The 27,459-nt window shown below is 41.7% G+C and overlaps 1 protein-coding gene and 1 pseudogene across 2 annotated transcripts in view; one reads left to right on the top strand and one right to left on the bottom strand.

The window, feature by feature from the left end:
- Positions 1-1,068: 1,068 nt before the first annotated feature.
- On the bottom strand, positions 1,069-2,600 carry LOC309650593 (large ribosomal subunit protein eL34 pseudogene; annotated as a pseudogene). The gene has a single exon. The product of its transcript is annotated as a large ribosomal subunit protein eL34 pseudogene (transcript).
- Positions 2,601-6,318: 3,718 nt separating this feature from the next.
- The window catches only part of MILR1 (mast cell immunoglobulin like receptor 1), a 29,991-nt gene continuing 8,850 nt past the window's right edge, over positions 6,319-27,459 (top strand). The window contains exons 1-7 of the mRNA XM_082442175.1: positions 6,319-6,415; positions 12,649-12,909; positions 17,767-18,051; positions 25,804-25,893; positions 26,424-26,480; positions 26,607-26,675; positions 27,095-27,175. Of these exons, the coding sequence (XP_082298301.1) occupies positions 6,328-6,415; positions 12,649-12,909; positions 17,767-18,051; positions 25,804-25,893; positions 26,424-26,480; positions 26,607-26,675; positions 27,095-27,147 (903 nt within the window). The 5' untranslated portion in view covers positions 6,319-6,327 and the 3' untranslated portion in view covers positions 27,148-27,175. The remainder of the gene's footprint in view (positions 6,416-12,648; positions 12,910-17,766; positions 18,052-25,803; positions 25,894-26,423; positions 26,481-26,606; positions 26,676-27,094; positions 27,176-27,459) is intronic.

The following is a 27,459-nucleotide window of genomic DNA, read 5'->3' as shown; positions in this document are numbered from 1 at the left end:
GATACCAGCATGACTTCATCTTAACTAATTACGTCTGCAAAGACCTCATTTTCAAATAAGCTCACATTCTAAGGTTCTGGGTGGGAATGAAGTCTAGGCGTCACTATTCAACAAAGTACAGAATCTGTGGGAACAAATCAGAAATGAAATGAATAGTGAACTGCAGCCCAGAACATCTTCTGCTCAAATCAGAACAGCCCAGAATGTCTTTTTACACTGTACAAGAAGCAGTACAAAATAAAGCAAATGATTTCTATTTCTGGAATGAAAACCAATTTAATTATTCTAACAAAAAATATGAACAGGACTCAGCAGTTGTGCTGCGGGGGCTTCCCTGGTGGCACAGTGGTTAAGAATGTGCCTGCGAATGCAGGGGATTCGGGTTCGAGCCCTGGTCTGGGAAGATCCCACACGCCGCGGAGTAACTAAGACCGTGCGCCACAACTACTGAGCCTGCGCTCTAGAGCCCGCGAGCCACAACTACTGAGCCTGCGTGCCACAGCTACTGAAGCCCGCGTGCCTAGAGCCCGCGCTCCGCAGCAAGAGAAGCCACCACAGTGAGAAGCCCGCGCACCGCAACGAAGAGTAGCCCCTGCTCGCCGCAACTAGAGAAAGCCCGCGTGCAGCAACGAAGACCCAACGCAGCCAAAAATAAATAAATTTAAAAAAAAAATTGTGCTGTGAACAAATGGGGCTCAGAAGTTATGATGTAAAAAATTGAAAATACTAAATATATTTCATCAGAATGGTAATCTTGTTCTGGCAAAGCTCATTGCTCTGATAAATTCTACAAACCCAGTGAGCAAAATAATGAAAAGAATACCTTAAATCTGTTTCACGTAGGTATTTGAAATAATAAAAATTCTGGAAACGTAAAAAATCAAAATTATATCTATAAAGCAAGTGAGAATATTCAGAAACTTCTATCAGAATTTTTAACACAATTTAGTGTACAGTTTTAAACAGTTAAGTATTTTTAGACATGAAATTAATGAATTTCAAAAAAGAATAAAAAAGCATGGGTGTATCACTGTGACCTAAATTAATGGTCCTGCTTGTTGTAAAATGTAACTATTGAAATAAGAAAACAAATTTTGAAACTATTTCCCTAACATGTATTTTTAAATTAAAATGTAAAATTCAAGTCTTCAAAAATAGTTACTTGTTTTTGTTCATCTCTTAAAGGGGAAGGAACATGTGAAATACTATATCCAAATGTTACTGTCCGTGCTTGAGAAACATGGTTTCCATGATGTTTCATGAAAACCTTACCGGGTTTTGTACAGAGCAGGAATACTAGAGCAGGGTAGAGAGGAAGTCTGGGAAATCTGGAGTTTCAGCCAAGATTTTAGAAACTGTTTCTAGACAAGCGCTGTCGGGCAGGCCCCATTCCCCTCCTCTGGACTGGGTAGAGTGGCTCATCCTCTCTGGAGGACAGCTTGTCCAGAGATGCCTGAGTGGTTCTAGGCACATTCCCCCCCAGGCCCATGATCATGACTGAACAATGGAGGGGAGGTGTAAAAACCCAGCTCCCTTGCCACAAGATGGACCAAACCCCATGGCACAACTCACACCCCACATCACCCCATGGGAGCAGACAGTGCGTCAAGTTCAGCTGAACCCTCATCTTTGCTTAGTTGCTTCCCGTGTCCTGTTCTACATGCCAGTGCCCTTCCCTTCTCCTTCAATCACTCCCTCGGTAAATCACATGCTCAAGAATTCCGTCTCAGGCTCTGTTGCTCAGGAACCCGTCCACAGATAGGTGGTGTCAAACCCTCTATAGTCACCTCTGAGTGATGTAATTAAAGATGTGAATCATGTCAATCTTAAAGTATTTTCCTGACAAACTTAAAAAAATTTTTTTTATTACTCAAAAAAGCTTCTTTTTTGGTAATTTTAATTTATTTTTGGCTGCTTTGGGTCTTCGCTGCTGCGCGCAGGCTTTCTCTAGTTGCGGCCAGCGGGGACCACTCTTTGTTGCGGTGCGCGGGCTTCTCGTTGCGGTGGCTTCTCTTGTTGCGGAGCACGAGCTCTAGGCACGCAGGCTTCAGTAGTTATGGTGCACGGGCTCAATAGTTGTGGCTCACAGGCTCTAGAGCGCAGGCTCAGTAGTTGTGGCGCACGGGCTTAGTTGCTCCGCGGCATGTGGGATCTTCCCGGACCAGGGATTGAACCCATGTCCCCTACATTGGCAGGTGGATTCTTAACTACTGAGCCACCAGGGAAGTCCCAAAGCTTCAGTTTTTAAATTTAGCTTTCTGACTCCATGCTTGTGCTTTCAACACTTTCACAATGATTTTCTGCTCCTCAATGAGGAAAGCGCGCTTGATCCTGTCACGGACACATTTAGCGCACATGGAACCACCATAGGCCTGGCTGACATGTTTTTTTGTTTTAGACAGCCTCATAAGAACTTTAGGTCTCACAGCACGAACTCCTCGAAGTCGGCCTGGGCACATGCCACATGCGAATTTTGGTGCCTTCCCAACCTTCTTGGTATAAAGGTAAACAATTCTGTTACCAGGGGTTCGGGACAGCCTGGTTTTGTTAGAGGCTGTATCATGGAACAGCTTATGACGGCATGTCAAATGCTGGACCATCCTGAATGCCTCTAGATACCATCCCTGGAAGAGGAAGAAGCCTGACAAACTTTTAATTTACCTTCTTTCATCAAATAAACATCAGAGAGAATTAAGTAATATATCTCAAGACTTGGGAACTGAGACAATGAAAACTGGAAGGCCACTGGACCTTATGGAGAACTGGAGGTGCTACAGCCACACAGTTTGGAAACTATGAAGTCTTGCCTGTTCATTTTAACGGAAATGGTAAAATCTTAGGAAAAGGAAACATTTTAGAGAGTTTTATGCTTAATTAGGGCTATTCTAACAGAAATTTTAATACTTTTATTTATTTATATTTTTAAATTGAAGTACAATTGGCTTGTAATATTATATTCTATAAGTGAGATCATATGGTATTTGTCTTTCTCTGTCTGACTTATTTCACTTAGCATAATACCCTCTAGGTCCATCCAGTTGGTCGCAAACAGCAAGATTTCATTCTTTTTTATGGCCGAGTAATATTCCATTGTGTATATACCTCACATCTTCTTTACCCATTCATCTGTCTATGGACAGGTTAGGTTGCTTCTGTAGCTTGGTTGTTGTAATAATGCTGCAATGAATATAAGGGTGCCTGTATCTTTTTGAATTATTGTTTTGTTTTCTTTGGAAAAATACCCAGAAGGGGAATTACTGAATTGTATGACAGTTCTATTTTTAGTTTTTTGAGGACCCTCCATACTGTTTCCCATAGTGGCTGCAGCAATTTACATTCCCACCAACAGTACATGAGGGTTCCCTTTTCTCCACATCCTTGCCAACACTTGTTATTTGTTGTCCTTTTGATGATGGCCATTCTGACAGGTGTGAGGAGATATCTTATTGTGGTTTTGATTTGCATTTCCCTGGTGATTAGTGATGTTGAACATCTTTTCATGTGGAATTTTTTTTTATTATAAATCTATAGTTTTATTATCATGTGGAGATTTTAATACTTTCAGATTTACAAGGTTAATTTGATAAATGAAAGAGAAGTGGAAGATGCTATAACAATGAAGAAATATGGCATGATTTCTTGTAACAAAACAAAATAAAGTATCAATTCCAAGAGAAAATATAATACTTTAAAATAAATTATTATATAAAAATACATTTGTTATGTTATTTGAGGGCAAAAGTGAAAATAAATGAATTCTAAAGTCATTTAAATTTATAGAATCCTGACACTACTAAATGGTATTTGTAAAGTTCTGTGAAGGATAAATGAAATTAAACCAATGGATTAAATTATTTTTTGTGATTTAGAAATATAAGATAACAGAAATTTTGGATATAGAAAAATTTCAAACAACATTATAAGGGCTGGAATATTTTAAAATTTTATCATTGTTTTTGTTCATCAGGAGTTGAGGATTTAACACCAGGAACAACTGGTGCGAAGAGAAATTCTCAATTTATCGAGATTACACGTTATCCAATGGCCACCAGTTTCAAGGAATTCACTGGAAAAATTCAAGGCAGTTCCCCATGTCCAATCATCCTGGAACGTGAGCCCTGTTTCAAAAGACCATACCAACTATTTCTAAACATCAACAAAATTTTGGAAATTATGAGAATAATTTTATTAAAGATTTGCTCAAAAATTTATATCACTCGTTGAGTAGTTTTATAACATAACTTAGTTTATTTAGAGATAAACTAGGGGTAGTGGAATATATTTTTAAATATCTGATCCATGCATTGACTTATATATTACTCTACTGGTTGTGACATATTTAATAATACCTCTGCACACTTCATAGAGGTTTCATAAGGATTAAATGAGATTATCAGTGTAAAGCTCTTAGACAACAGAAAGCCTAACTTTACTGTTTGTTTGACTATATTTATTGTCATCAAGCTTATCAATATGGTGAATTATTGTGGGCCATAACAATGTGGATTTGCCATGGTTTGGGCCCTAAGGAATGTGCCAGGTCCACGGATAACTTTTTCTTTTTCCACTTGAGACTTCATAGCTGATTTGTCGTGTAACCTTTGACAGACTACGATCCTTTTCCGGGGCCTTGCTAAGGTAGTCCTAGCAACGTTTACTAACAGCTCTAAGTAGCACTTCTGGTTTCCTTTGCTGTCTTTGTATCCAAGCTGTGGTCTGCAGGCTTCCTGCCCCAGCTGAAAGTTCCACACACAGAAATGCCCCAGACACGTCAGCTTTTCTAAAGACGCCCCATCTTCTGGGCATGACAGTTCTCGGGAACCCAGCTGCACCCTCTGCTCAGGCCAGGATGGATGAGATACTCCTGGGAAATGTCAAAAACGAAACCTCTGATTCCCTCTAGCGGAAATTCTGGCGTTAAGGGTCATCCCACCCGAGATTAAACTTGTGGGGTTCTTTAGTGAAAGAAATTGCCACCAATATTACCGTATGAAGTCACCGTCAAGCACTGAGTGCCATCTTTGTTAGAAGAGTGGGTGCCTGAGAAGTAACTTTTACTGTCAGAAGGAAATAAAGGCCTTTTATGAACTGAAGGCTAAATAAGATGATTTGCTTCCAGACAGTGGCAGCCAGACAGGGAGGAAGTGGGGGTGACGGCAGCAGGTCCTGGCTCTGCTCAGACCCCCAGTGGTGGCCAGGTGTGAGGTTGGGAATGACTGACCACCACGGGCTGGACCTGGGGAGCCCGAGAAAGGAGCACTGGGAGTGAGTTAATACTGGAGGTTGGATGATCTGAAAGAACCTGCACCTCTGTGTCCCCCACAGAGAGGACACCTGTCCACAGGAATGCAAGAGACCTACAGGGCCAACCCTCAGTGGCAACAAGAACCAGTAACCCAGGATTCCCTGGTGGTCCAGTGGTTAGGACTCCTCACTTTCACTGCGGAGGCCTGGGTTCAATCCCTGGTCGGGGGAACAAAGATCCCACAAGCCGCGCAGAGTGGTCAAAACATTTAAAAATAATAATTGAAAAAAAAAAAAAAGAACCAGTAACCCAAGTGGCCCAGCCTGATCACAGCTCCCACCACTTGGGAACCCCTCACCCCTTCCCACTCTCCACTTCAGGCTGGCGACCGCAAAATATGCATCCACTTCTGCACCCATTTCGCAGACTCAGGAGAATTCTGGATAGGGTAGAAGTGAATCACTAGCCACTTCAGGGTTGTAATTTAGAGACTCTGAGACCACTTGGGCCCTTGTGAAAATTCAGAGTCCCAGGTTTCATCCCCAGTAAGCCTGGAGTGGGGCCTAGAAGCCAGCATTTAACACAATCAGGCACTTCTGCTGCCATGTTTCTCTGTGTCTCTCTACACAGTCAATATTGCTTCCCAAGACTAAACCAAACTTCCACTAAACTCCTTTGGACACAGGTCGTATCTAGAAAGAGACGATTGGGTGGGTTTGCATAAAGACAATACTTTTTCTTTTTCCCACTGTCCAGCTTCCCTGCCAGCCTGAATTAAAGGCAACCTGTCACATCTCTGCCTACAAGAGCTCACAGAGGAGCACAGGGTAACATTAACCAGTCATCTTATGTCAGGCTTGTCCATGCAACTCTCATTTCTCTAATTTGGTTAAAAAGGAGGAAGTTCTCTATGTGACTCACCAACCACGGGGGCCACCAAGCCTCCTATGCCCTCCTCCCCGATTTCATTTAGGAGAACGTGGGGGCCATTTGAACAGACTGTTCTTTGGGGGCATTTTTCCTGCTGTCAAGTATAAGGCTCACTTACCATTTTGAAGCTTGACTCTCCAAACCAAAACAACATGTGGAAAAAGAGTTTTCTCATGTTCCTTTTCTCTCTTTCAGTTCAAAAGGCTGCACTGGATTGTGAAAGAATGAGAAAAACAAACGGTAAGTTTCATTTACTTCTCTCTTGTACTAAAGCTGTTTTCACCGAAACGGTGAGACTGTCAGCTTTAAATCATGTGCATTCATGAACAGGTTTTTCGGTGCTTTCTGATGAACAACCAAAGGGGAGAGTCGTTTCCATGACCTACTGTTTAAAATGAAGTGATTTTAGCAAGGAAGTTGGAGAATCTTTCCTGAGACTCAGAGACAAAATATTGAGATTTTTTTTTTTTTTTTACAATGAAATGGTTCCTTCTTTCTCTGTTGTTGTTTTTTAATTAGAAAAATCAACACATAATTGTTGTAAAATAAGTCAAGCAACACTAAAAATATATCCTGGGAGGCAGTTTATCACCATAGAGCTAGGCTGTTGTGGTCCTAACCCTGGTTCTACCGTTTTCCAGCTGGCAGCCTGCGCGCACGAGGAAACCACTTAAAGTTTAATTTCTATCCTCTGTGAAGTGGGGAAAATAAAAGCACTTCCCTGGGAGGGTTGTTGTGAGGACTGAGACAAGTCATGTCCCTCAGCACAGAGCCGAGTATATGAGGAACCATCAATAAATGCTAGCTCAGGTCGTTGTTGTTACTATACTATAAAATGTGAAAGTTCTGTTATATCCCCTCAATCCCTCTCCCCTCTCCACTTCCAGAAGCAACCACTATTAACAGTCCTTTTTGTTTCAATATCATAGTAAACAAACTCTTCTGTGACCTGTCCTTTTTAAAATTAACAATATATCCCAGACATCTTTCTAAGAGGAAGATGTAGATTTAGTTCCTTTCTTTTCAACAGCTGCATGGCAATTCATAATAGGACTCAGCCATAATTCATTTTTTAAAAATAATTTTTAATATCTTTTAAAGTAATTAATTAATTAGGTTGCACCGGGTCTTAGTTGCAGCTTGTGGGTTCCTCAGTTGTGGCATGCGAACTCTTAGTTGCAGCATGCATGTGATCTAGTTCCCTGAGCAGGGATCGAACCCGGGCCCCCTGCACTGGGAGTGCGGAGTCTTAGCCACTGTGCCACCAGGGAAGTCCCACGGCCATAATTCATTGAACCATCATCCCCTTACTGGTTGTTCCATTTTTTTTTTCTTTGTAATAGAAACAATACTGCAGTAAACATCATTGTACACAACATGCTTTGTGGACACATGAGTGTGTGAGAGCTCACGTAGGATAAAATCCTAGAAGTGAAATGGCTGAGTCCAAGGGCATGTCCATTTGAATTGGTACAGATACTGCTAAGTTGCTCTCCCCACACGCTGAACTGGTGCATGGTCACCAACACTGGCCACGCACATGCGTAAGTGTGAATTTCCCACCCTCTCAAACAGTGGATACAATCAGTTTTTTAATCTGTGTCACTCTGATGAGTACAAAATAATATCTCCATGTTGTTTTTTAAAAAATTAATTAATTTATTTATTTTTGGCTGTGTTGGGTCTTCGTTGCTGTGTGCGAGCTTTCTCTAGTTGCAGTGAGCGGGGGCTACTCTTCCTTGAGGTGTGTGGGCTTCTCATTGTCGTGGCTTCTCGTTGTGGAGTACGGGCTCTAGGCGTGTGGGTTTCAGTAGTTGTGGCACGTGGGCTCAGTAGTTGCGGCTTGCGGGCTCTAGAGCGCAGGCTCAGTAGTTGTGGTGCACGGGCTTAGTTGCTCCACAGCATGTGGGATATTCCCGGGCCAAGGCTTGAACCCGTGTCCCTTGCACTGGCAGGCAGATTCTTAACCACTGCGCTACCAGGGAAGCCCTCCATGTTGTTTTAATTCATGGTTGCCTCATCACTCATAAACTTGAGATTCTTTTTCATGTTTGTTGACTGTGAAAGCTCTAGTACATCCATATAAAGGACATTTAGGGATGGCTATCTGGTTGGAAAGAAAGGCAAGGTCTCATCTTGAAGCTGAGCTTACATAAGGCTGAGAAAATATTAATTGTCCTGATCAAGGAGAAGGAGGGAGGTTTTGGCATTTTTGAGGGGTCTAAACCCCTCCTCCACCCAAGCCATCCCTCAGCCCCAGCACTGTTTCTTCTTTTGGGAATTACCTATTCAGATTATTTGCCCATTTATTTGATTGTCTTTTTCTTATTAATTTGCTGTCGGTTTATGTATATAAAAAGAATACTATGCTTTCATTTATGTTTTAAGTATCTTCTTCTAGCCTTTTACTTCTCTTAATTTTGCCATAAAGGAGTTTAAAGTTTTAGGATAGTTATTTTTTTCAGTCTTTTCTTTATGGCTCCTATTTCGTGTGTCTTACTTGGAAGACTTTTTCCAAGCAGGTGATATAAAAACATTTCCCTATATTCCTCTTTGTTTTTTTGTTTTTGTTTTTTTTACTCACAAGTGAGTAAAAGTCACTTCTTAGCAGGTCCAGGGTTCTCAGGATGTCTTGGGGACATTAAGAAGAGAGGCATTCACCCAAATTCATGGGTACTGAAGGTACAGTCTGGTGACAAGTTGCTGACTTGGCTTCTTAGCCTCAAGAGCCTATTAAAAGTCTAATCTGGAATTCCTTATAAAAGTTCCAGCAAAGCAGCCTTAAAAGACCTACATGTTCAATCTACTCTTGCTGCACTGATATCAATAATCAGGCCAAGTTTAATGAGACCAGACTGATTTTGCAAACAAATTAATCTTCAATTATCTCTATTAAGAACAGGGTGATTGTAGGGGGAGAACTCTGTTTCAGTAAAAGTACAGCACACCCTGTGGGGTGTCGAACGGCCACGTCTCCTTGTCAGCAGTTAACATTTCCAATTTCTCTCCTACCTTTCTGACTTGGAATCACGAAAAATGAAAACTTCCCTACAAGCTGAAGCTTGACGACTTAGTATAAACTTCAGAGAAATCACACAGATTACATGTGGACAACCTCGGTGATGCCGGGGTGGGGGCTGCTCAGAGTTCACCCGACGCCACGGCCACATTCCAACTGCGGCCCAGACAGAGCAGCAGAACTGCCACCACCTGCCCTTGCCCCTCCCCCAACCAGGGAGGCACGGAGACCACCCTCCTGGAAGTACCCCCAGCTGACCACCCTCTGGACTCAGACCAGGCTGGACAGTTGGCTTTTTCTTTGTTTCTACAGAAGTACCTCCCATTAAACGCTGATGGCTTTGCCCATACAAAGGCCTCACTTTGGCGGGACACCACCCCCAACACCGCCTCCTAAAATAAGACACAGCTGCTTAACAAAACTGACCTATTCTCAGGGCTGAGAAATTGGTTCAGTGAGGCATGGAGCAGTTCACAGCTGTGACTCTTCCTGGTGGGGGGTGTTGGGGGGAATGGAAGGCGGTGGGACACACCCTGAAAGATGCACTCTGGCCACGATCACCTCCAGCCAACAACCCTCACGAAGCAGCAGGGCAAGAGGGCACCTGCCCTCCCCTTTCTCTCTGCAACCAGGGAATCACCCCACATGGATGATCTTATCCTCAGGATGGGAAGTCCAGCCCGAGAGAATTCTGCACAAGCAGACCTTATTAAAGCATTTTTTCTCCTCCTTCAGCCTCCCACGGACTCTAGTTACCTTTCCACATTGCCGCTTCGTCCGACCCAGCACAAAAAGCATTCAGGTTTTGCCTCTTCTCTGGGTCTTCATTTCCTTACAAGGGCTCCGGCGTCACCCCAAACTTACATTAAACAATGTGTATGCTTTTTAATGTGAACTTACATTAAATGTGTATGCTTTTCTCCTGTTAAAAAAAATAAATAAAATTAAAATTAATTAATTAATTAATTTATTTTGGGCAGAGTTGGGTCTTTATTGCTGCGCGCGGGCTTTCTCTAGTTGCGGCGAGCGGGGCTACTCTTCGTTGCGGTGCGCGGGCTTCTCATTGTGGAGGTTTCTACTGTTGTGGAGCACAGGCTCTAGGCGCGCAGGCTCGCGGGCTCTAGAGCGCAGGCTAAGTAGTTGTGGCGCACGGCCTTAGTTGCTCCGCGGCATGTGGGATCTTCCCGGACCAGGGCTCGAACCCGTGTCCCCTGCATTCGCAGGCGGATTCTTAACCACTGTGCCACCAGGGAAGTCCCTTATATTCCTCTTAATTCTTTTACAATCTTATTTTTTTAACATCAGATTTTCTGATGAGGGTTATTTCTTCCCTTGGCATTTTTAAATAATAAAATTCAAACACACAAGCAATCAGAGACTACTGGGATTGTGGCAAAAAGATCCAGAAGGCAGTTTGGAGATGCTCCCTATAGCCAAAAGAAAAAAGAGACAATAAGAATAAAATAATTGTAATGGGTTGTGGGTTGAGACACATCAAATACATTTAAATCTATGAGTTCATAATGATTCTTAAGCAAAAAGTAATAACAATAAAGGGAAATATCTCACTGTTACAAGATGCTAGGAAACCAACTCATTATTTTCAAAATTGGTCAGTAACAGAAGAGAAACAAGCATTTATCCTCCCTTTTCTTTTTTCTTCTTTTTGGCCGTGGGATGTGGGAGCTTAGTTCCCTGACCAGGGATCGAACCCATACCCCCTGCATTGGAAGCACAGAGTCTTAACCACTGGACCACCAGGGTCCCCTATCCTCCCTTTTCTATGCAAACTGTACCCCAGTGTAACCAAAGAGTTGACAAGGGTGTTTCTCTTCAGATAATTACGGATGATAAATGAAGAAGGAAAAACAGAATTGGTATATCACCATTTTGCAACCTCTAATGAAATAATGCTTTCTGGGTAATTATTGTCAAAGTCTGCTAACAAACAAAAAGAGAGATAGCCAGACATTCTGTGTCTCCTAATGGAAGTACACCCTACCCCCTATGCTGCATTCTTGCTAAATAAAAGCTAATCTGATTTTCATCAAGCCTCTGACAGGAGACAGAAGAATATGGAAAGGACAGCATGGGAATGTAATTAATGAAATCCAGACCATGGAAAACACTTCAGAGCAAACAACTTGCTATCTTCAACAAATAAAGGGCTTCCCTGGTGGTGCAGTGGTTAAGAATCTGCCTGCCAATGCAGGGGACAGGGGTTCGAGCCCTGGTCCGGGAAGATCCCACATGCCATGGAGCAGCTAGGCCTGTGCACAACTACTGAGCCTGCGCTCTAGAGCCCGTGAGCCACAACTACTGAGCCCACGCACAACTACTGAAGCCCGTGCGCCTAGAGCCCATGCTCCACAACAAGAGAAGCCACCACAATGAGAAGCCCGTGCACCACAACGAAGAGTAGCCCTGCTCGCCGCAACTAGAGAAAGCCCGCACGCAGCAACAAAGATCCAATGCAGCCAAAAATAAAATAAAATAAATAAATTTATTTTAAAAAAACAAAAACAAATAAAGTGCAGGGGGAAAGAAAAGAGACAGAAAGGTCTACAGATGAAAATAGTCATAAGAAACATAGCAACTAACTACAATAGACCATTATGGATCCTAAAAGAAAAATCAGACAATTGGGGGAATTAGAACACTAACTAGATATCTGATGATATTTTTAAAATATTGTTAATTTTTAGGTGTGATAATGGTATTGTTATTTTTACCAGAGTCCTTATCTTTTAGAGATACAAACTATTAATGTCCTCCAGCCAAAGATCACCAGGGACACACGTGTAGTTGGACCAAGTTGAGTTTTAAGAGAAAATGCATACCATGGAGTAAGCAAGAGGGCATCTTACGGTAAGATTTGCGTTAGGTAGCTTGGAGGAAGATTCAAGGCAGCAGGCTTTACTATGAATTGGATTCTTTTAGGAAGTGGAAATAATGATATGGTTGGGAATCTTAATAATTCTTATCTAAAAGATAAGAAGAGCAGTGCAAGGCAAAAGCTCTGACTGATAAAGAAGCAGCAGTCAATCATATTGTTAAGTTTAGAGGGATACTTGGCCATTTTTGTGTTTTGGACCATGTTCGTGTCTTCATCTGTGTTCAGACATGATTATGGAGTCATCTTGTCTTTGTCTTGCTCTAATATGGTCACAGAGTGGCCTTGTCTGGTACTGGTGACCAGTCAGTTCCTAGCCAGCACAGAAGAGCTTGGTAAGGCTACCCGTCTCTCACTGGGAGAGGCCTCTGTAGGCACTGAGGCTTCCTCACACACTGTCCAGCCTGGCTGTGCAGGCAAGAAATGTCCCCTACCTTTGGAAAGTTCACCAGGAACTGAGGGTCTCCACCACCTTGACCCACGAAATGTGGGTAGACAACCACTGAGTTATTATTGATGGATGTTAACAAGGACTTTCTCTTGTGTTATTTTGCTTTCCAGAATTCCCTTCTCCAAATTTGAACTCACAAACGGATGCAGTCATGAGGGGTCAGAATGTATCTCTATCTTGTTTCAACCAGTACAAATCACTGCGGATCACCTATTTTTTGTTTCGGGGTGAGAAATGCTTGAGCATCCAGAATGGACCCATGACTTTTAACCTAACAATCTCAGAAGCCCGTGACTTGGGCCCCTACAAATGCAAAGCCCAAGTTTCTAACTGTTCAAAATACAGTCTAGAGTTCAACTTCACACTTGTCGGTAAGTAGAGTGCTTGTTACTCGGAGGCCCTGTGATTTGGAGGGATTCTTTCCTGTTCTAGGATGGGCTCTCTGTTCTGCTTGTTAACACTCCCTCAAGAGCCTGGCAAGTATGTCACTGAGATCTTTTTTCTTAATAATTCCATTTCACTTTCTCTCCAAATACTTTTGGCTGTTTCAGATAATATGCTGATGGCCCAAGACAAAAAGTCTTACATCAACAATTTGAGAAGTTGTTGAGATATTTTCTAGATGCTTTACTCTAGGATTCTCACTGTGTAGGTAAAAAAAAGACTTTTTCTCTTAAGATTCAAATAAGAAGTCTTAGAATCAATGTTGGACCCTGTGGCAAGGGTCTCCAGAGCCCCAGGTTTTTCCCACCTTCTTCCCTTTGCAATGGCCATCAGCCTCCACTCTTCCTGCCCAACCACATTTTTTTGGCCACGACACGCAGCTTGCAGGATCTCAGTTCCCCGACCGGGGATTGAACCTGGGCCACGGCAGTGAAAGCCCGGGATCCTAACCACTAGGCCACCAGGGAACTCCCCAGCCACATTTTATTACTTTTATATTTTTCCCTCCCATCTTCCCACCCCAAGCCTTTCACAACCTAGCATTAATGGCCTCATCCATGAAGGTGACCTTGATAGTGGACTCCTGGGAGAGGGAGAGAGTGTTTCCAGGTAATACATGTACCTGGAGTCTTCCAAACAGAGGAGCCCTGACTTACTGATTGAATCTTTGAGTGATTCTCTGGGTCTGTGCTCTCCAGTATGGTAGCCACTAGCCACATGTTTTATTTAAGCTTAAATTCAAGTTAATTAAAATTACCTGAAATTAAAAAATTCATTTCCTCAGTCTCATTAGTCACATTTCAAGTGCTCAAGAGCCACAGACGTGGGGTGGCTGCTGTATTAGACAGCACAGACACAGAACATTTCCATCATCACAGAAAGTTCCATTGGACGCCTCTGCTCTAGGTCAACGGTTCTCAGCTTTTTAGGTTATAACCATTTTAACAATCTAATGATAGCGGTGGATACTTTCCCTGAGACATGTTACAGATGCAAATTTCTGCGTAAGACTTGAAGGGATGCCGTGGGCTCTGGATTAGAGCCAACCATCTTAGGACAAATTTGAACACAAACTCAATGGAAGCCATAATTGTAAATGAAATGTAAAAAGAAGAAGACCATGCAAACGTGGTCTGGGATGTAGTGGATAATGTGAGGGCAGTACCCTGGCTGATAATATTCTCTGGTGGTCAGATTCCTGCTGGACTGGGCAGCCTGGTTTTGCAGAAAGAGCAACAGAATAGGCATCAGGGAACCTGGGTACCACTAGCTTCCTCTGCAAGGCTGAAGCCTGAAATCAATTGATTTAAAAAACCCCAAGTCTTCATTTCCTGAGCTTCCATCCCACAGATATGTATACAATCTTCCCACATCCTGCCTTCAAAGCAAATGCACAAGTTTCTTGCAATGTGTTACAGTAATTACACCATCCTGTAGAACTTTTTAAATAGATTATAAAAACCTGTATCATCTTCATTTAGGTCAGATTAATAAATACCTACTGAATGCCGACCCCATGTAAGTAATTGTGTTGGATGCTGCCAGGGTTTCGATGATGCCTAAGACATGATCTTGTCCCCAACCCAGTAAGGGATGTGAGCCGTGAACACAAATTCATGAATCACTGATTCACTCATCAAATATTTAATGATATGCCCGATGTGCCAAGCCCTGGATATATATTAGTTCCTGCCTTGGTGGAGCTTACAGTCTATTTGGGGAGGCATAAAACCCAAGTACCCCAGCAAATAAATTCATAATCACACACTGTCTGGATTGTTATAAAGAAAAAGAAACTGGCACAGTGATGGAGAAAGGTCGGGGATGGGGGAGTGACCTCCTTAGATAGGGTAGTTAGGGAAGGCCTTTCTACAGGGATGGCATTTAAGAAGAGCCCTGAAGGATGAGAAGGGGTTAGCTACGTGAAGAGACAGGGAAAAAAGGCTCTAGTCAAGGGACAATAACCTGTACCGGGGGCTCCAACTTAGCAAAGAACTTGGCTGTTGGGAAGGACCTAATAGGACACTGGTATGGCTGGAGGTCTGATGAGGGGAGTGTGACCCCAGGTGAGACTGGAAAGGGAGGGGGAGCCAAGTCAGGCCTATTTATCAGGCCCAATTTATCACCTTCAATGTTAATTCATCCTGGGTGGGGCAGGGCAAGGGTAGAGGTTGGGGATCGGTTGGTAGGCTTTTGCCGTCATCCAGGAGACAAACAATGGTGGAGATGGAGAGAAGTGGATGGATTCAAAATATATTTTGGAGAAATAAACAACAGGACTTGCTGATTGATTAGATCTGGAATCACAGGTAGTAAAGGTGAGGAAGGAATCAAGAATGACTTCCAGGACTTCCCTGGTGGTGCCATGGTTAAGAATCCGCCTGCCAATGCAGGGGACACGGGTTTGAGCTCTGGTCCAGGAAGATCCCACATGCCGCGGAGCAACTAAGCCTGTGTGCCACAACAAGAGAAGCCACCGCAATGAGAAGCCCGCGCACCGCAATGAAGAGTAGCCCCGACTCACCACAATTAGAGAAAGCCCGTGCTCAGCAACAAAGACCCAACACAGCCAAAAAAAAAAAAAAAAAAGAATGACTTCCAGATGTCAAGTGTGATCAGCTGACAAGGAGTGGTGTCATCCACGGAGATGGGCAAAAATGGAAGTCGTTGTTGAATGGGTATAAAGTTTTGGTTATGCAAGATGAGTGCATTCTAGAGACCCTGCTGTACAACACTGTGACTATAGTTAACAGTGCTGTTCTGTGCACTTAAACATTTGTTAAGAAGGTAGATCTCATGTTAACTGTTCTTAGCACAATGAAAACAAATGAATGATTGAATGAATAAAAACATTTTAAAAAAGAACAGGATTTTAACATATGTTTATCTACCTACCAATTGATTCATTAACTAGCAGATTAACTAGAGTTCAGTTTCAAACAGGTTATGTTTGAGGTGACCAGGAGACATCCAAGTGGATCATGTTATAAGAGGTAGAAAAGTATTAAGAGGATGGGACCAAGTGCTACAGGAGGCAGAGGAGGAGGGAGAAGTTCTGCCTGGAGGACTAAGGAAATGTTTTCTGGGGAAGGTAGCAACTGAATGAGCCTTAAAGGACCCCTTGATTGATTGATTGATTGATTGATTTTCGGCTGCACTGGGTCTTTGTTGCAGTGTGCAGGCTTCTCATTGCTGTGGCTTCTCTTGTTGCAGAGCACGGGCTCTAGGCATGTGGGCTTCAGTAGTTGCAGCACGCTGGCCCTAGAGCACACAGGCTTCAGTAGTTGTGGCGTGCGGGCTTCAGCAGTTGTGGCACGCAGGCTCAGTAGTCGTGGCTTGTGGGCTGTAGAGCACAGGCTCAGTAGTTGTGGCGCACGGGCTTAGTTGCTCCACGGCATGTGGGATCTTCCTGGACCAGGGCTCGAACCCTTGTCCCCTGCATTGGCAGGCGGATTCTTAACCAATGCGCCACCAGGGAAGTCCCATTAAAGGACTCTTTTAATTTAAAAAATATGACTAATTTATTGAAGAGTCACCACTCCCTTCCCTTGATCACTGTGATGCTGTGATACACTTTACCAGTCCATTTACAAACTCTCAGGGAAGTGTACTTCTAGTTTGAATCATCTTATCTCAGAAGTCCATGCTCTCTGCTTCTTCATGAATGTTTCAATTCCTCCTTCCTGAAAATTACAGGAGGTAGATTTCAATTCCATAGGAAAAACATCCTATTGATGCTATTCCCAAACAAAGTTGCTCTTTGAGGCCACCATCACTGGGTGCCATTCTGTCAAGGATGCTGCCACAGGGATTCCTGCTCAGGGGAGGGACGGAGCAAGAAGACTCTAAATTATTTTCTTTGATTTGACTTAAACAATGAAACATATTTCATTGTTTCTGTGCCAAATTGTTAAATTGGCACAATGTTATTAAAAACAAAGGCACATGCTTGGGAGTTGGCCCTGGCTCTGCCATTTACTAGCTCTGTGGCCCCTGAATCACAGTTGCCTCAACTGTGCAATGGGCATGATGCTGTCCACCTTGTAGTACTGTTGTGAAGTGAAACAAGATAATGTGGGTAGTGACCCCGACACATGATGGATACTCAACAATTATCTTTCTTTCCCTATAATACTGTTTTATTAATGAATTATATAATAAATTATATAGCTGGATTCTCCCACTACCCAGGTATATAATTTATTATACAGGGTATGATCTTACAGAGCCTACCAGACCCACTCATTTCTAGTCAAGAATTTCCCTTGACTCTATTTATCAGGGTTACTTCCTTCTTTCGGGAGGAAGTGAAAGATAATTGTACAGCTGAATTCTATAAATGACAATACAGTTAGAAAAGATGATATTTTTAGATTTCTTTGATTTCAAAAAAACCCACTGCAATCTTACAATGATTGGGAATAAAAGCACCTCTCAACTACATACTTGGAGCTGGATCTTTGACAAAATTATACTATCTGCCACAAACAAATTGTGAATGCTGATGAAAGGCAAGTTTGCGCTCTGATTCCTCAAAGCAGAGAGACGTCCTCCACCCTCTGGCTTTCTCGGAACCTGGTTCATGCCACGAGGCATGGGGTTAACCACATACCCACTGATCTTTCCTGATGGAGCTTCTTGTGAGCAACTTGACTTCTCAAGAGGAGTGTCATTCATCTTTGGGTTAACAGCTGGGAATGGAGTAGGGCTCCCATCCATGTTTGTGGACTGAGTGAGTGAACCCAATCTGCTTATCTGTTTAACGTGCACTTTTATTTTTCTAGATCCAGTGACTGCACCAGTGCTGAACATCAGTGTTGTTCAAACAAAAACAGACAGATACATAATGCTACGCTGCATCTCATTCAACGGCTCTCTGCCCATCAATTATACTTTCTTTGAAAAAAACATGGCCATATCACCAGCTATCTCCAAGAATGTAAGGGAGCCTGCTGAATTTAACTTAACCAAGAATAACACTGGAGAAGGGAAAGAGTATAGGTGTGAAGCTAAAAACAGATTGCCTGACCATGCAAAATACAGTCAACTCATCACCATACCCTCAACAGGTAAAGGCGACCTGAACTCTTTCAACAGGATCTGGATTTACTTCCAGAAACCAGCTACTCCTCTGCCCGCCCATTTCCCACTTTGCCCACCTGCTTCCAAATGCTTTTCCTTCTGTAGGGTCCACACGTTCTGATGGGGTTGCTTTCTGCCATAAAGGAACCAAAGAAAAGCCTGGAAACTGGGGCAGGAAGGGACCTTGTATCCATAGTAAGACTTCCTGACTTGACCCTGCTTCCTGTCTTGACTTTTCACTGCTCAGGTTCTAAGCAGTCGCATTAGAATTTGCATCTTTCTTGAAGCTGCTGGGTCTCTTGATTTTCTTTTGCTTTTTTAAAATCATTTTTTAAATTCACTTCCAACACCTGTACCCACCTGCTTGGCTGTTTAATGCTTGGTGAGTCTAGACTTCCAGTGCCACCCTTTCCTTGAGGCAAGAATGGCTCCTGTCCCAACCTTGTGTTTTGGAAGGCACTGCTCTGGTGCTTCTTAGCCATGTGCCTTCCCATAAGCTTCCCATAAGCCATGGGGATTTGTCCGCCTAGACCCTATATCCCCACTTTTCTATACCTTACTCTAGGTTCCTAGACCTGAATTCCCTACCCAATCAGATCAGAACCCACCTTCCAGGGCCTGCACAAGTCTCCTTCCCAGCTCATCCTCCCAAGGGTGGACCACGGTAAGGATGTGAACATTCCTGGACCCACACCAAGGGAGCTGTTTGTGGGGAGTCAGGGGATGGCATTTGGCCATGCAGGCTGGGGGTGTCCACGTGCATGTCAGGCTCCTTAGGGTGCAGGTCAGAGCCTGGGTGGAAAGGGGGCCAGGCTAGGGCTGGGGCTGGCTCTCCCCGTACTGTCATGTTCCAGCGCAGAACTCTGAGGAGTCTGAGAATTTTAGATTTAAATCTGGCCTTATGAAGGGACATTGGTTGAGGTAGGAGGACAGAACAAAAATTAGGTTAGCAAAGGTAGCAGGCACAATTGGGCACTGAATACCTCATGTGGCCTCATCCTCAGAAGATCAGAGCGCACACCTGGGTATTCAGTAAGTTCTAACAAGTGAGGCAACCTGTTGGAGTCAGGCTCCAAAGTCAGGCTTTTGCCTACAAATCCAGCCTTCAATTCACTAGCTGTGTGACTTTAGGAAAGTCACTTAACCTCTCTGAGTCTTACTCTACTTAATTGTAAAATGGGAGTAATACCAATGAGAAAAATAAGGTAATGCATGTAAAGTGCTTAACACGATGACTGCATATAATTAACACTCAATAAGTGGTAGGTATTTGGGTGACATAAATCATGCAGACATGACTAAAGCCTTTGCCCAATAAATGGCCAGGCTGTTCTCAGGCTTATGACCCTAACAACGTAGCCAACATCTGTCTGTTAAATGCTGTGCTGCTTTTTCTTCCTTGTATATGACCCCTTGTGGAAGATGGACTTGGTATGAACCTTAAGAACTTCACTAACAAGTTAACTCTCAAGTTGCAGGGCAGGGACTCAGGGTGCCGGGTACATTGGTTAACCTGGGAGACAGTCGTGATCACCCTTTCCAGAACATTTCACTGTTCAATATCATTGGAAAAGAAGGCTGTGCAGTGACCAGTGAATGCTGTCTTCTTCCAGGAGGAGAGAGCTGTCCTTTCTGCCTGCAGCTACTGCTTCTGGGGTTTCTGCTTCTGGTGCTAATAGTAATAATCCTAATTCTGGCATTTTGGATGCTACCAAAGTACAAAGCAAGTAAGTTCCTTAGGAGCTTTGCCATTGTTTTCCCTGGGTTTTGGATACAGACAGCAGGGTGAGGGCAAGGAGGAAGGGAAAGGGGAATCAGAAATGGGATGTGAAGAAAATGAGAAGAGAAGGAAAAGATGCAAAAGGAGAAGGTAATGAAGGACTTCCTGAACGGTTCACATGTAGCACAGTTCTCTTTTCTCTGGTAAAGACTTCCCTATTTAGACTGCTTGTGGGTGTGTGACCTGTGCAGTCACACAGGGCCCCGTGCTAAGGAGACAGTTTAATGCTCCGCTGTCACTGTCTTGAAATTTGTAATACATTAAAAAATTTTTTTAATATTATTTTTAAATTGTGGTAAAATATGCTTAACAATAAAATTTACCCTGTTGGCCATTGTTAAGTATACACTCAGTGGCATTAAGTACATTCACATTCCTGTGCAACCAACACCAGCCATCCACTTTTTCATCTTGCAAAACTGAAACTCTGTACCCACTAAACAGTAACTCCCCATTCACTTCTCTCTCCTCCCAGCCCCTGGCAAACACCATTCTACTTTCTGTCTATGAATTTGACTACTTTAGAAATTGCATATAAATGGAATCATACAGTATTTGTCCTTTTGTAACTGGCTTATTTCATTTAGCACAATGTCCTCAAGGTTCATCCCTGTTGTATACGTGTCAGAATTTCCTTCATTTCAGGACTTCCCTGGAGGTTCAGGGGTTAAAACTCCAGGCTTCCACTGCAGGGAGCACGGGTTTGATCTGTGGTCAGGGAACTAAGATCCCACAAGCCATGCGGTGCGGCCAAAAAAATTTTTTTTCCTTCATTTTAAAAGCTGAATAATATTCCATTTATATATATATATATATATATATATATATATATATATATATATATATATATATACACACACACACATATATACACATATATATACACACACGTGCACATATGTGTACATACACACACACACACTTTGTTTATCCATTCACCCATCAATGAACTCTTGTATTGCTTCCACCTTTTGGCTATTGTGAGTAGTGCTGCTTTGAACGTGGGTGTACAAGTCCCAATAATTTTTAAACAAGAGGCCCCGCATTTTCATTTTGCACGAAGCCTGCAAATGACGTCGTGGGTTCAGACCGCCAGAGCCTTGCTTTGTAGTTGTCAGTGTCCTCCCTGGGTCTGCCACTCGGAGGAAGCTCAGTACATGAAGACAAAAAAGAGCCTCATTCTCTCTGCCCCACCTTAAGCACTGCATTAAACCCCATTTACTACTTTTCATAATTCACGTCTTATGACCTCTAGTTAAGATTTCAAAGTGGCCTTTTCATTTGGCACACGACTACGGAGGAATATTGAGATTTACACAAAAGACAGTTTGTGTCTCAGGACCGACACCTGCCAGTGAGCTTCGGGGCATTGAGTGGGCTCCTTCACCTGCCTGAGCCTCAGCGTTCTGACCTGTAAAATGGGGCCATGGGAGATACTGTCAGACCTGGGGAGAGAACTAAGTGATACATGTTAGGCTTTTGGCCTTCTTCCATCTCTAAAGTTCTAATTCACGGAAATCCAGGACTCAGTTGACAGGAAACTTGAAAACAGATGTCAAAATGTATACATCTCATACATTAAAAAATTTTTGTTTTTTGTAATGTAAAGCATTTTTAAAATTGAAGTATAATTAACCTACAACACTATGTTAGTTTCAGGTGCACAACAGAGTGCTTCAAATTTCTATACATTACAAAATGACCACCATGATAAGTCTCGTTACAAAGCTATTACAATATTATTGACTATATTTCCCATGCTGTACATTTCATCCCTGTGACTCATTTATTTTGTATATATTTATTTATTTTGGTTGCACTGGGTCTTAGTTGCAGCAGGCGGACTCCTTAGTTGTGGTACCTGGGCTCCTTAGTTGCGGCACATGGGCTCCTTAGTTGTGGCATGCAAACTCGTAGTTGTGGCATGCATGTGGGATCTAGTTCCCTGACCAGGGATCAAACCCGGGCCCCCTGAATTGGGAGCACAGAGTCTTAACCACTGCACCACCAGGGAAGTCCCTGACATTTATTTTGTAACTTGAAGTTTGTACTTCTTAATCTCTCTCACTTATTTCATTCACCCCCCACCTCTGTGGCAACCACCTGTTTGTTCTCTGTATCTATGTGTCTGTTTTTTGTTATGTTTGTTCACTTGTTTTGTTTTCCAGATTCCACAAATAAGTGAAATCATACGGTATTTGTCTTTCTCTGACTCATTTCACTTAGCATAATACCCTCTAGGCGCGTCTATGTTGTCACAAGTGGCAAGATTTCATTCTTCATTATGGCTGAGTAATATTCCATTGTGTGTGTGTGTGTGCATGTGTGTGTACCACATACCACATCTTCTTTATCCATTCATCTATCAACAGACACTTAGATTGCTTCCATAGCTTGGCTGTTTGTTGTAAATAATGCTGTAATGAATACAGGGGTGCATATATCTTTTAAAATTAGTGTTTTGTTTTCTTCAGAAAAATATCCAGAAGTGGAATTGCTGGATCATATTTTTAATTTTTTGAGAAAGGTCCATACTGTTTTCCACATTGGCTGCAGCAATTTACATTCCCACCAACAGTGCATGAGGGTTTCCTTTACTCCGCATCCTTGCCAACACTTGTTAGTTATCTTTTTGATGGTAGCCATTCTGACCGGTGTGAGGTGATATCTCATTGTGGTTTTCATTTGCATTTCCCTGATGATTTAGTGATGTTGAGCATCTTTTCATGTGCCTGTTGGCCATCTGTATGTCCTCTTTGGAAAATGTCTATACAGTTCCTCTGCCTGTTTTTACTTTTTATTTTTTTTAATGGGGTAATTTTTAAAAAAATATTTATTTATTTATTTGTTTGTTTTTGGCCACAGCAGGTCTTAGTTGCGGCATGCAGGATCTTTTAGTTGCAGCATGCAGGCTCTTAGTTGTGGCATGCGAACTCTTAGTTGTGGCATGCATGCAGGATCTAGTTCCCCATCAGGGATCGAACCCAGGCCCCCTGCACTAGGAGCACAGTCTTATCCACTGGGCCACCAGGGAAGTCCCTGCCTGTTTTTAAATTGGGTTTGGTTTTTTGATGTTGAGTTGTATGAGTTCTTTGTACATTTTGGATATTAACCCCTTATCAGACATATCATTTGCAAATATCTTCTCCCATTCAGTAGGCTGCCTTTCTGTTTTGTTGATAATCTCCTTCACTGTGCAAGTCTGATGTAGTCCCATTTGTTTATTTTTGCTTTTGTTTCCCTTGCCTGAGGAGACAGAGCCAAAAAAAATATTGCTAAGAGCAATGTCAAAGAGCATACTACCTATGTTTTCTTCTGGGTGTTATATGGTTTCAGATCTTACATTTAGGTCTTTAATCCATTTTGAGTTTATTTTTGTAGATGGTGTGAGAAAGTGGGCCAGTTGATTCTTTTGCATGTGGCTGTCCAGTTTTCCCGATGCCATTTACTGTGTTGTTGTTCCCAATTGTATATTCTTACCTCCTTTGTTGTAAATTAATTGACCATATAAGCATGGGTTCATTTCTGGGCACTCTAGTCTGTTTCATTGATCTATGTGTCTGTTTTTTGTGCCAGTCCCATACTGCTTTGATTATTGTACCTCTGTAGTACAGTTTGAAATTAGACAGCATGATACCTCCAGCTTTGTTCTTTCTCAGGGTTGTTTTGGCTATTTGAGGTCTTTTGTGTTTCCATGCAAATGTTAGAATTATTTGTCCTAATTCTGTGAAAAATCCCATTGCTAATTTGACAGGGATTGCACTGAACCTGTAGATTGCCTTGGGGAATACAGTCATTTACAATATTAATTCTTCCAATCTGTGAGCATGGTATATCTTTCCATTTGTTTGTGTTGTCTTCAATTTCTTTCATCAGTGTCTTATAGTTTTCCAAGTACAGGTCTTTTACCTCCTTGGTTAGATTTATTCCTAGGTATTTTATTCTTTTTGGTGCAATTACAAATAGGATTGTTTTCTTAATTTCTCTTTCACATAGTTCATTTTTGGTGTATAGAAATGCAACTGATTTCTGTATATTAATTTTGTATCCTGAAACTTTACTGAATTCATTTATTCGTTCTAATAGTTCTAATTCTTTGGTGGCATCTTTAGGATTTTCTATATATAGTATCATGTCATCTGCAAACAGTGACAGTTTTACTTTTTTCTTTCCAATTTGGATTCCTTTCTTTCTTCTTCTTGTCTGGTTGCTATGGCTAGGACTACCAATACTATTTTCAATAAAAGTGGCAAGAGTGAGCATCCGTGTCTTGTTCCTGATCTTAGAGGAAATGCTTTCAGCTTTTCATTACTGAGTATAATGTTAGCCGTGGGCTTGTTATATATGGTCTTTATTATGTTGAGGTATGTTCCCTCTATACCTACTTTGTTGACAGTTTTTACCATAAATTGATGTTGAATTTTGTCAAAACCTTTTTCTGCATCTATTGAGATGATCATATAATTGTTATGCAATTTGTTAATGTGGTGTATCACGTTGATTTGCGGATATTGAAACATCCTTGTATCTCTGGGATAAATCTCACTTGATCATGGTGTATGATCCTTTCAATATATTGTTGAATTTGGTTTGCTAATATTTTGTTGAGGATTTTTGCATCTATGTTCATCAGTTATATTGGCCTGTAATTTTCTTTTTCTCTGGTGTCTTTGTCTGGTTTTGATATCAGGGTGATACTGGCCTCATAGAATGAGTTTGAAAGTGTTCCTTCCTCTTCAACATTTTGTAGAATTCACCTGTGAAGCCATCTGGTCTGGGACTTTTGTTTGTTGGGAGTTTTTTGATTACTGATTCGATTTCATATTGAATGGTAATTGGTCTCTTCATATTTTCTATTTCTTCCTGATTGAGTCTTAGGAGATTGTACATTTTAGGAATTTATCCATTTCTTCTAGGCTTTCTACTTTATTGGTGTATAATTGTTTGTAGTAATCTCTTATAGCCCTTTGTATTTCTGTGGTGTCAGTTTTAACTTCTTTCATTTCTGATTTTATTTATTTGAGCTCTCTATTTTCTTGATGAACCTAGCTAAAGGTGTATCAATTTTGTTTGGCTTTTCATAGAACCAGTTCTTAGTTTCATCAATCTTTTCTATTGTTTTCTTTTAGTCTCTATTTCACTTATTCCTGCTCTGATCTTTATTATTTCTTTCCTTCTACTAACTTTTCTTCTTTTTCTATTTCCTTTAGGTGTAAAGTTAGGTTGTTTATTTATGATTTTTCTTGTTTCCTGCGCTAGGATTGTATTGCAATAAACTTCTCTCTTAGAACTGCTTTTGCTGGGTCCCTTAGATTTTGGATGGTTGTGCTTCCATTTTCATTTGTCTCCAGGTATATTTTTTATTTCCTCATTAATTTCTTCAGTGACTCATTGGTTGTTTAGTAGCATATTGTTTATCCCCCATGTGTTTGTGTTTTTTGCAGTTTTTTTCTTGTAGGTGATTTCTAGTCTCATACTGTTGTGATCAGAAAGGATGCTTGATATGATTTCAATCCTCTTAAATTTATTGCATCTCATACTTTTAAAAAACATGTCTCCTCTTCCTACAAAAAGCGTAGGGTCTTACAAAAGTGGAATTAATATTCTTGAGTACTGGCCAGGACTAAATGGAACTCAGCTGGGTAATTTACTATCTCTTGCAGATATTACAAAGCTTTTTACAGCCTATTCTTTTCAGCGAAGGAAAGAAAAGGTGTCTCTGGCCATCTCAAGTATAACCTGATAGGCAAAGGATGTTATTTGCAGAGCCAAGAAAATAAATCAGAAGGGTTCCTGCCTTAGAGAAGCAGATGCTATGGACTCCTTGCTGAGTCTATGGTTTTCCTTTAATAGACAACAGTTTAGGCCACTGGAGCAGGTCATTCTTTCAGAACTCTGAGGAATTCCTCTCCTGTGGCTGAAGTAGTTTAATTTAATGATTCTGCACCAATTTATATAGGAAAAGCTATGAAAGATAATGCACCCAGAATCTATGGAAATACACCCATGGAAGATGGAACATATGCAAATATCTGTAAAAATCAAGCAGGTAAGAGAACTTTGTTGGCGATTTTGGTTGGTTTGGGGTTTTTGTCTTTAAAAAATTTTTAAGGTCGTACAGACACATGTGTAAAAAATTGCAGAAGCAGAGTATAGTGTCTCCCTCCCATCCCGACACCCTATCCCACTTTCCAGGGGCAATAACCAGTTTTTAAAATCCTTCCACAGATATTTTATGTGTATGTTAGCATCTAAATAAATGGTAGCAATGGTAGCATGTCATAGATATGTCATTCTACACCTTGATTTTTTCACTTAACGACGTATCTTGGAGATTTTTTTCTATCAGTTCCGAATGATCTACACTGTGTTCCAATCTCTTTGATGATCACCTCTTAAAGCTGGCATCATTTGCTGCTTTATAGTAAATAGACCCAGGACCTTGGCCAACAATGAGAACAATCCCAGCCAACATTGACTGAGGGCCAGCCATGTGCCAGGCACAGTGCTAAGCAATTTACCTGCCCTGTCTGGTACAAACACCACTAACTCCCAATTTATATCATTCCCATTGTACAGATGAGAAATTTGTGCCAGGCTTAGAACCAAGGCAATGTGTTTCCAAAGCCCGAGATGGTAAGTACTCTCTGCAAAGTCCAGAGGTGACATTACATTGTGAAGGTAGCTGGCAAGCCACTGCCCTCAAGTGATCAGAGATTAGGATTATGGGCCCAATAACTCTGTTTCTTGTCTTTTACCCAGGGACTGAATACTCTCAGGAGATACATTATGCCACCCCCATGTTCCAGGAGGTGGCACCGAGAGATCAGGGTGAGCCACAGTTTGGGATAAGGGATGCTATCGAAATGGGACAGTAGTCTCTGTGAGGTCACCATACTCCCAGGCTTTAGGAACCCAAGGATGGGATGAATGGGGGCAACATGCATACCCTAGGAAACCAATAGCAATCAGTACCACGGCTCCTAACAAATTTCATCAGGAGATGGGTAGATGGGGAGGAGAGAAGGATGTGGTGGGGAGAATATCATATAAAAAATCCAGAGAGAAGGATGCAGGTGCACTTCTAAAAAATTTTCAAGAATAAATCATTTAATATAGTCCAGGAAAAAAAAAAAAACAGTTAATACTTGGTTCTGTCAGGCCACCCAGCTATTAAAATAGAATTTTTTAAGAGCTTCTATGGATATATATCCTAAGTTTACTGAAATATTTTCTCTTTTATATTATAGAAACCTGTAATGATTGTAAAACTGGATATGTCTATTCTGAACTCATCTTCTGAGATTTAAAGATAGAAACTACATCTCAGGGTAAGATGCTTTTTATAAAGCTGATTTACATAAAGAAAAAGCAAACTTGACTGATACTTAAAAAGGTTTCACCTGGTTACCTAAAGTGACTCACTGTTTTTCATGTTTAAACACTATTCCTTTGGCCCTTTCAGGTACATCCAATCCTGTCATCAGACAACAGGTTTGTCAGATAGGATCCTGACTAGTGACAGTTTTTAAATGCTTTTGCTATTTTTAGGCATGGATCATTTCCCCCATGACCACACCACTTAATAAAGAATAATTGTTCAACCACCGTGCTC

The sequence above is a fragment of the Balaenoptera physalus genome (assembly GCF_965194825.1).
Source record: "Balaenoptera physalus genome assembly, chromosome: 20".
Lineage (NCBI taxonomy): Eukaryota > Metazoa > Chordata > Mammalia > Artiodactyla > Balaenopteridae > Balaenoptera > Balaenoptera physalus.
This window is presented reverse-complemented; position numbering and strand designations above follow the sequence as displayed.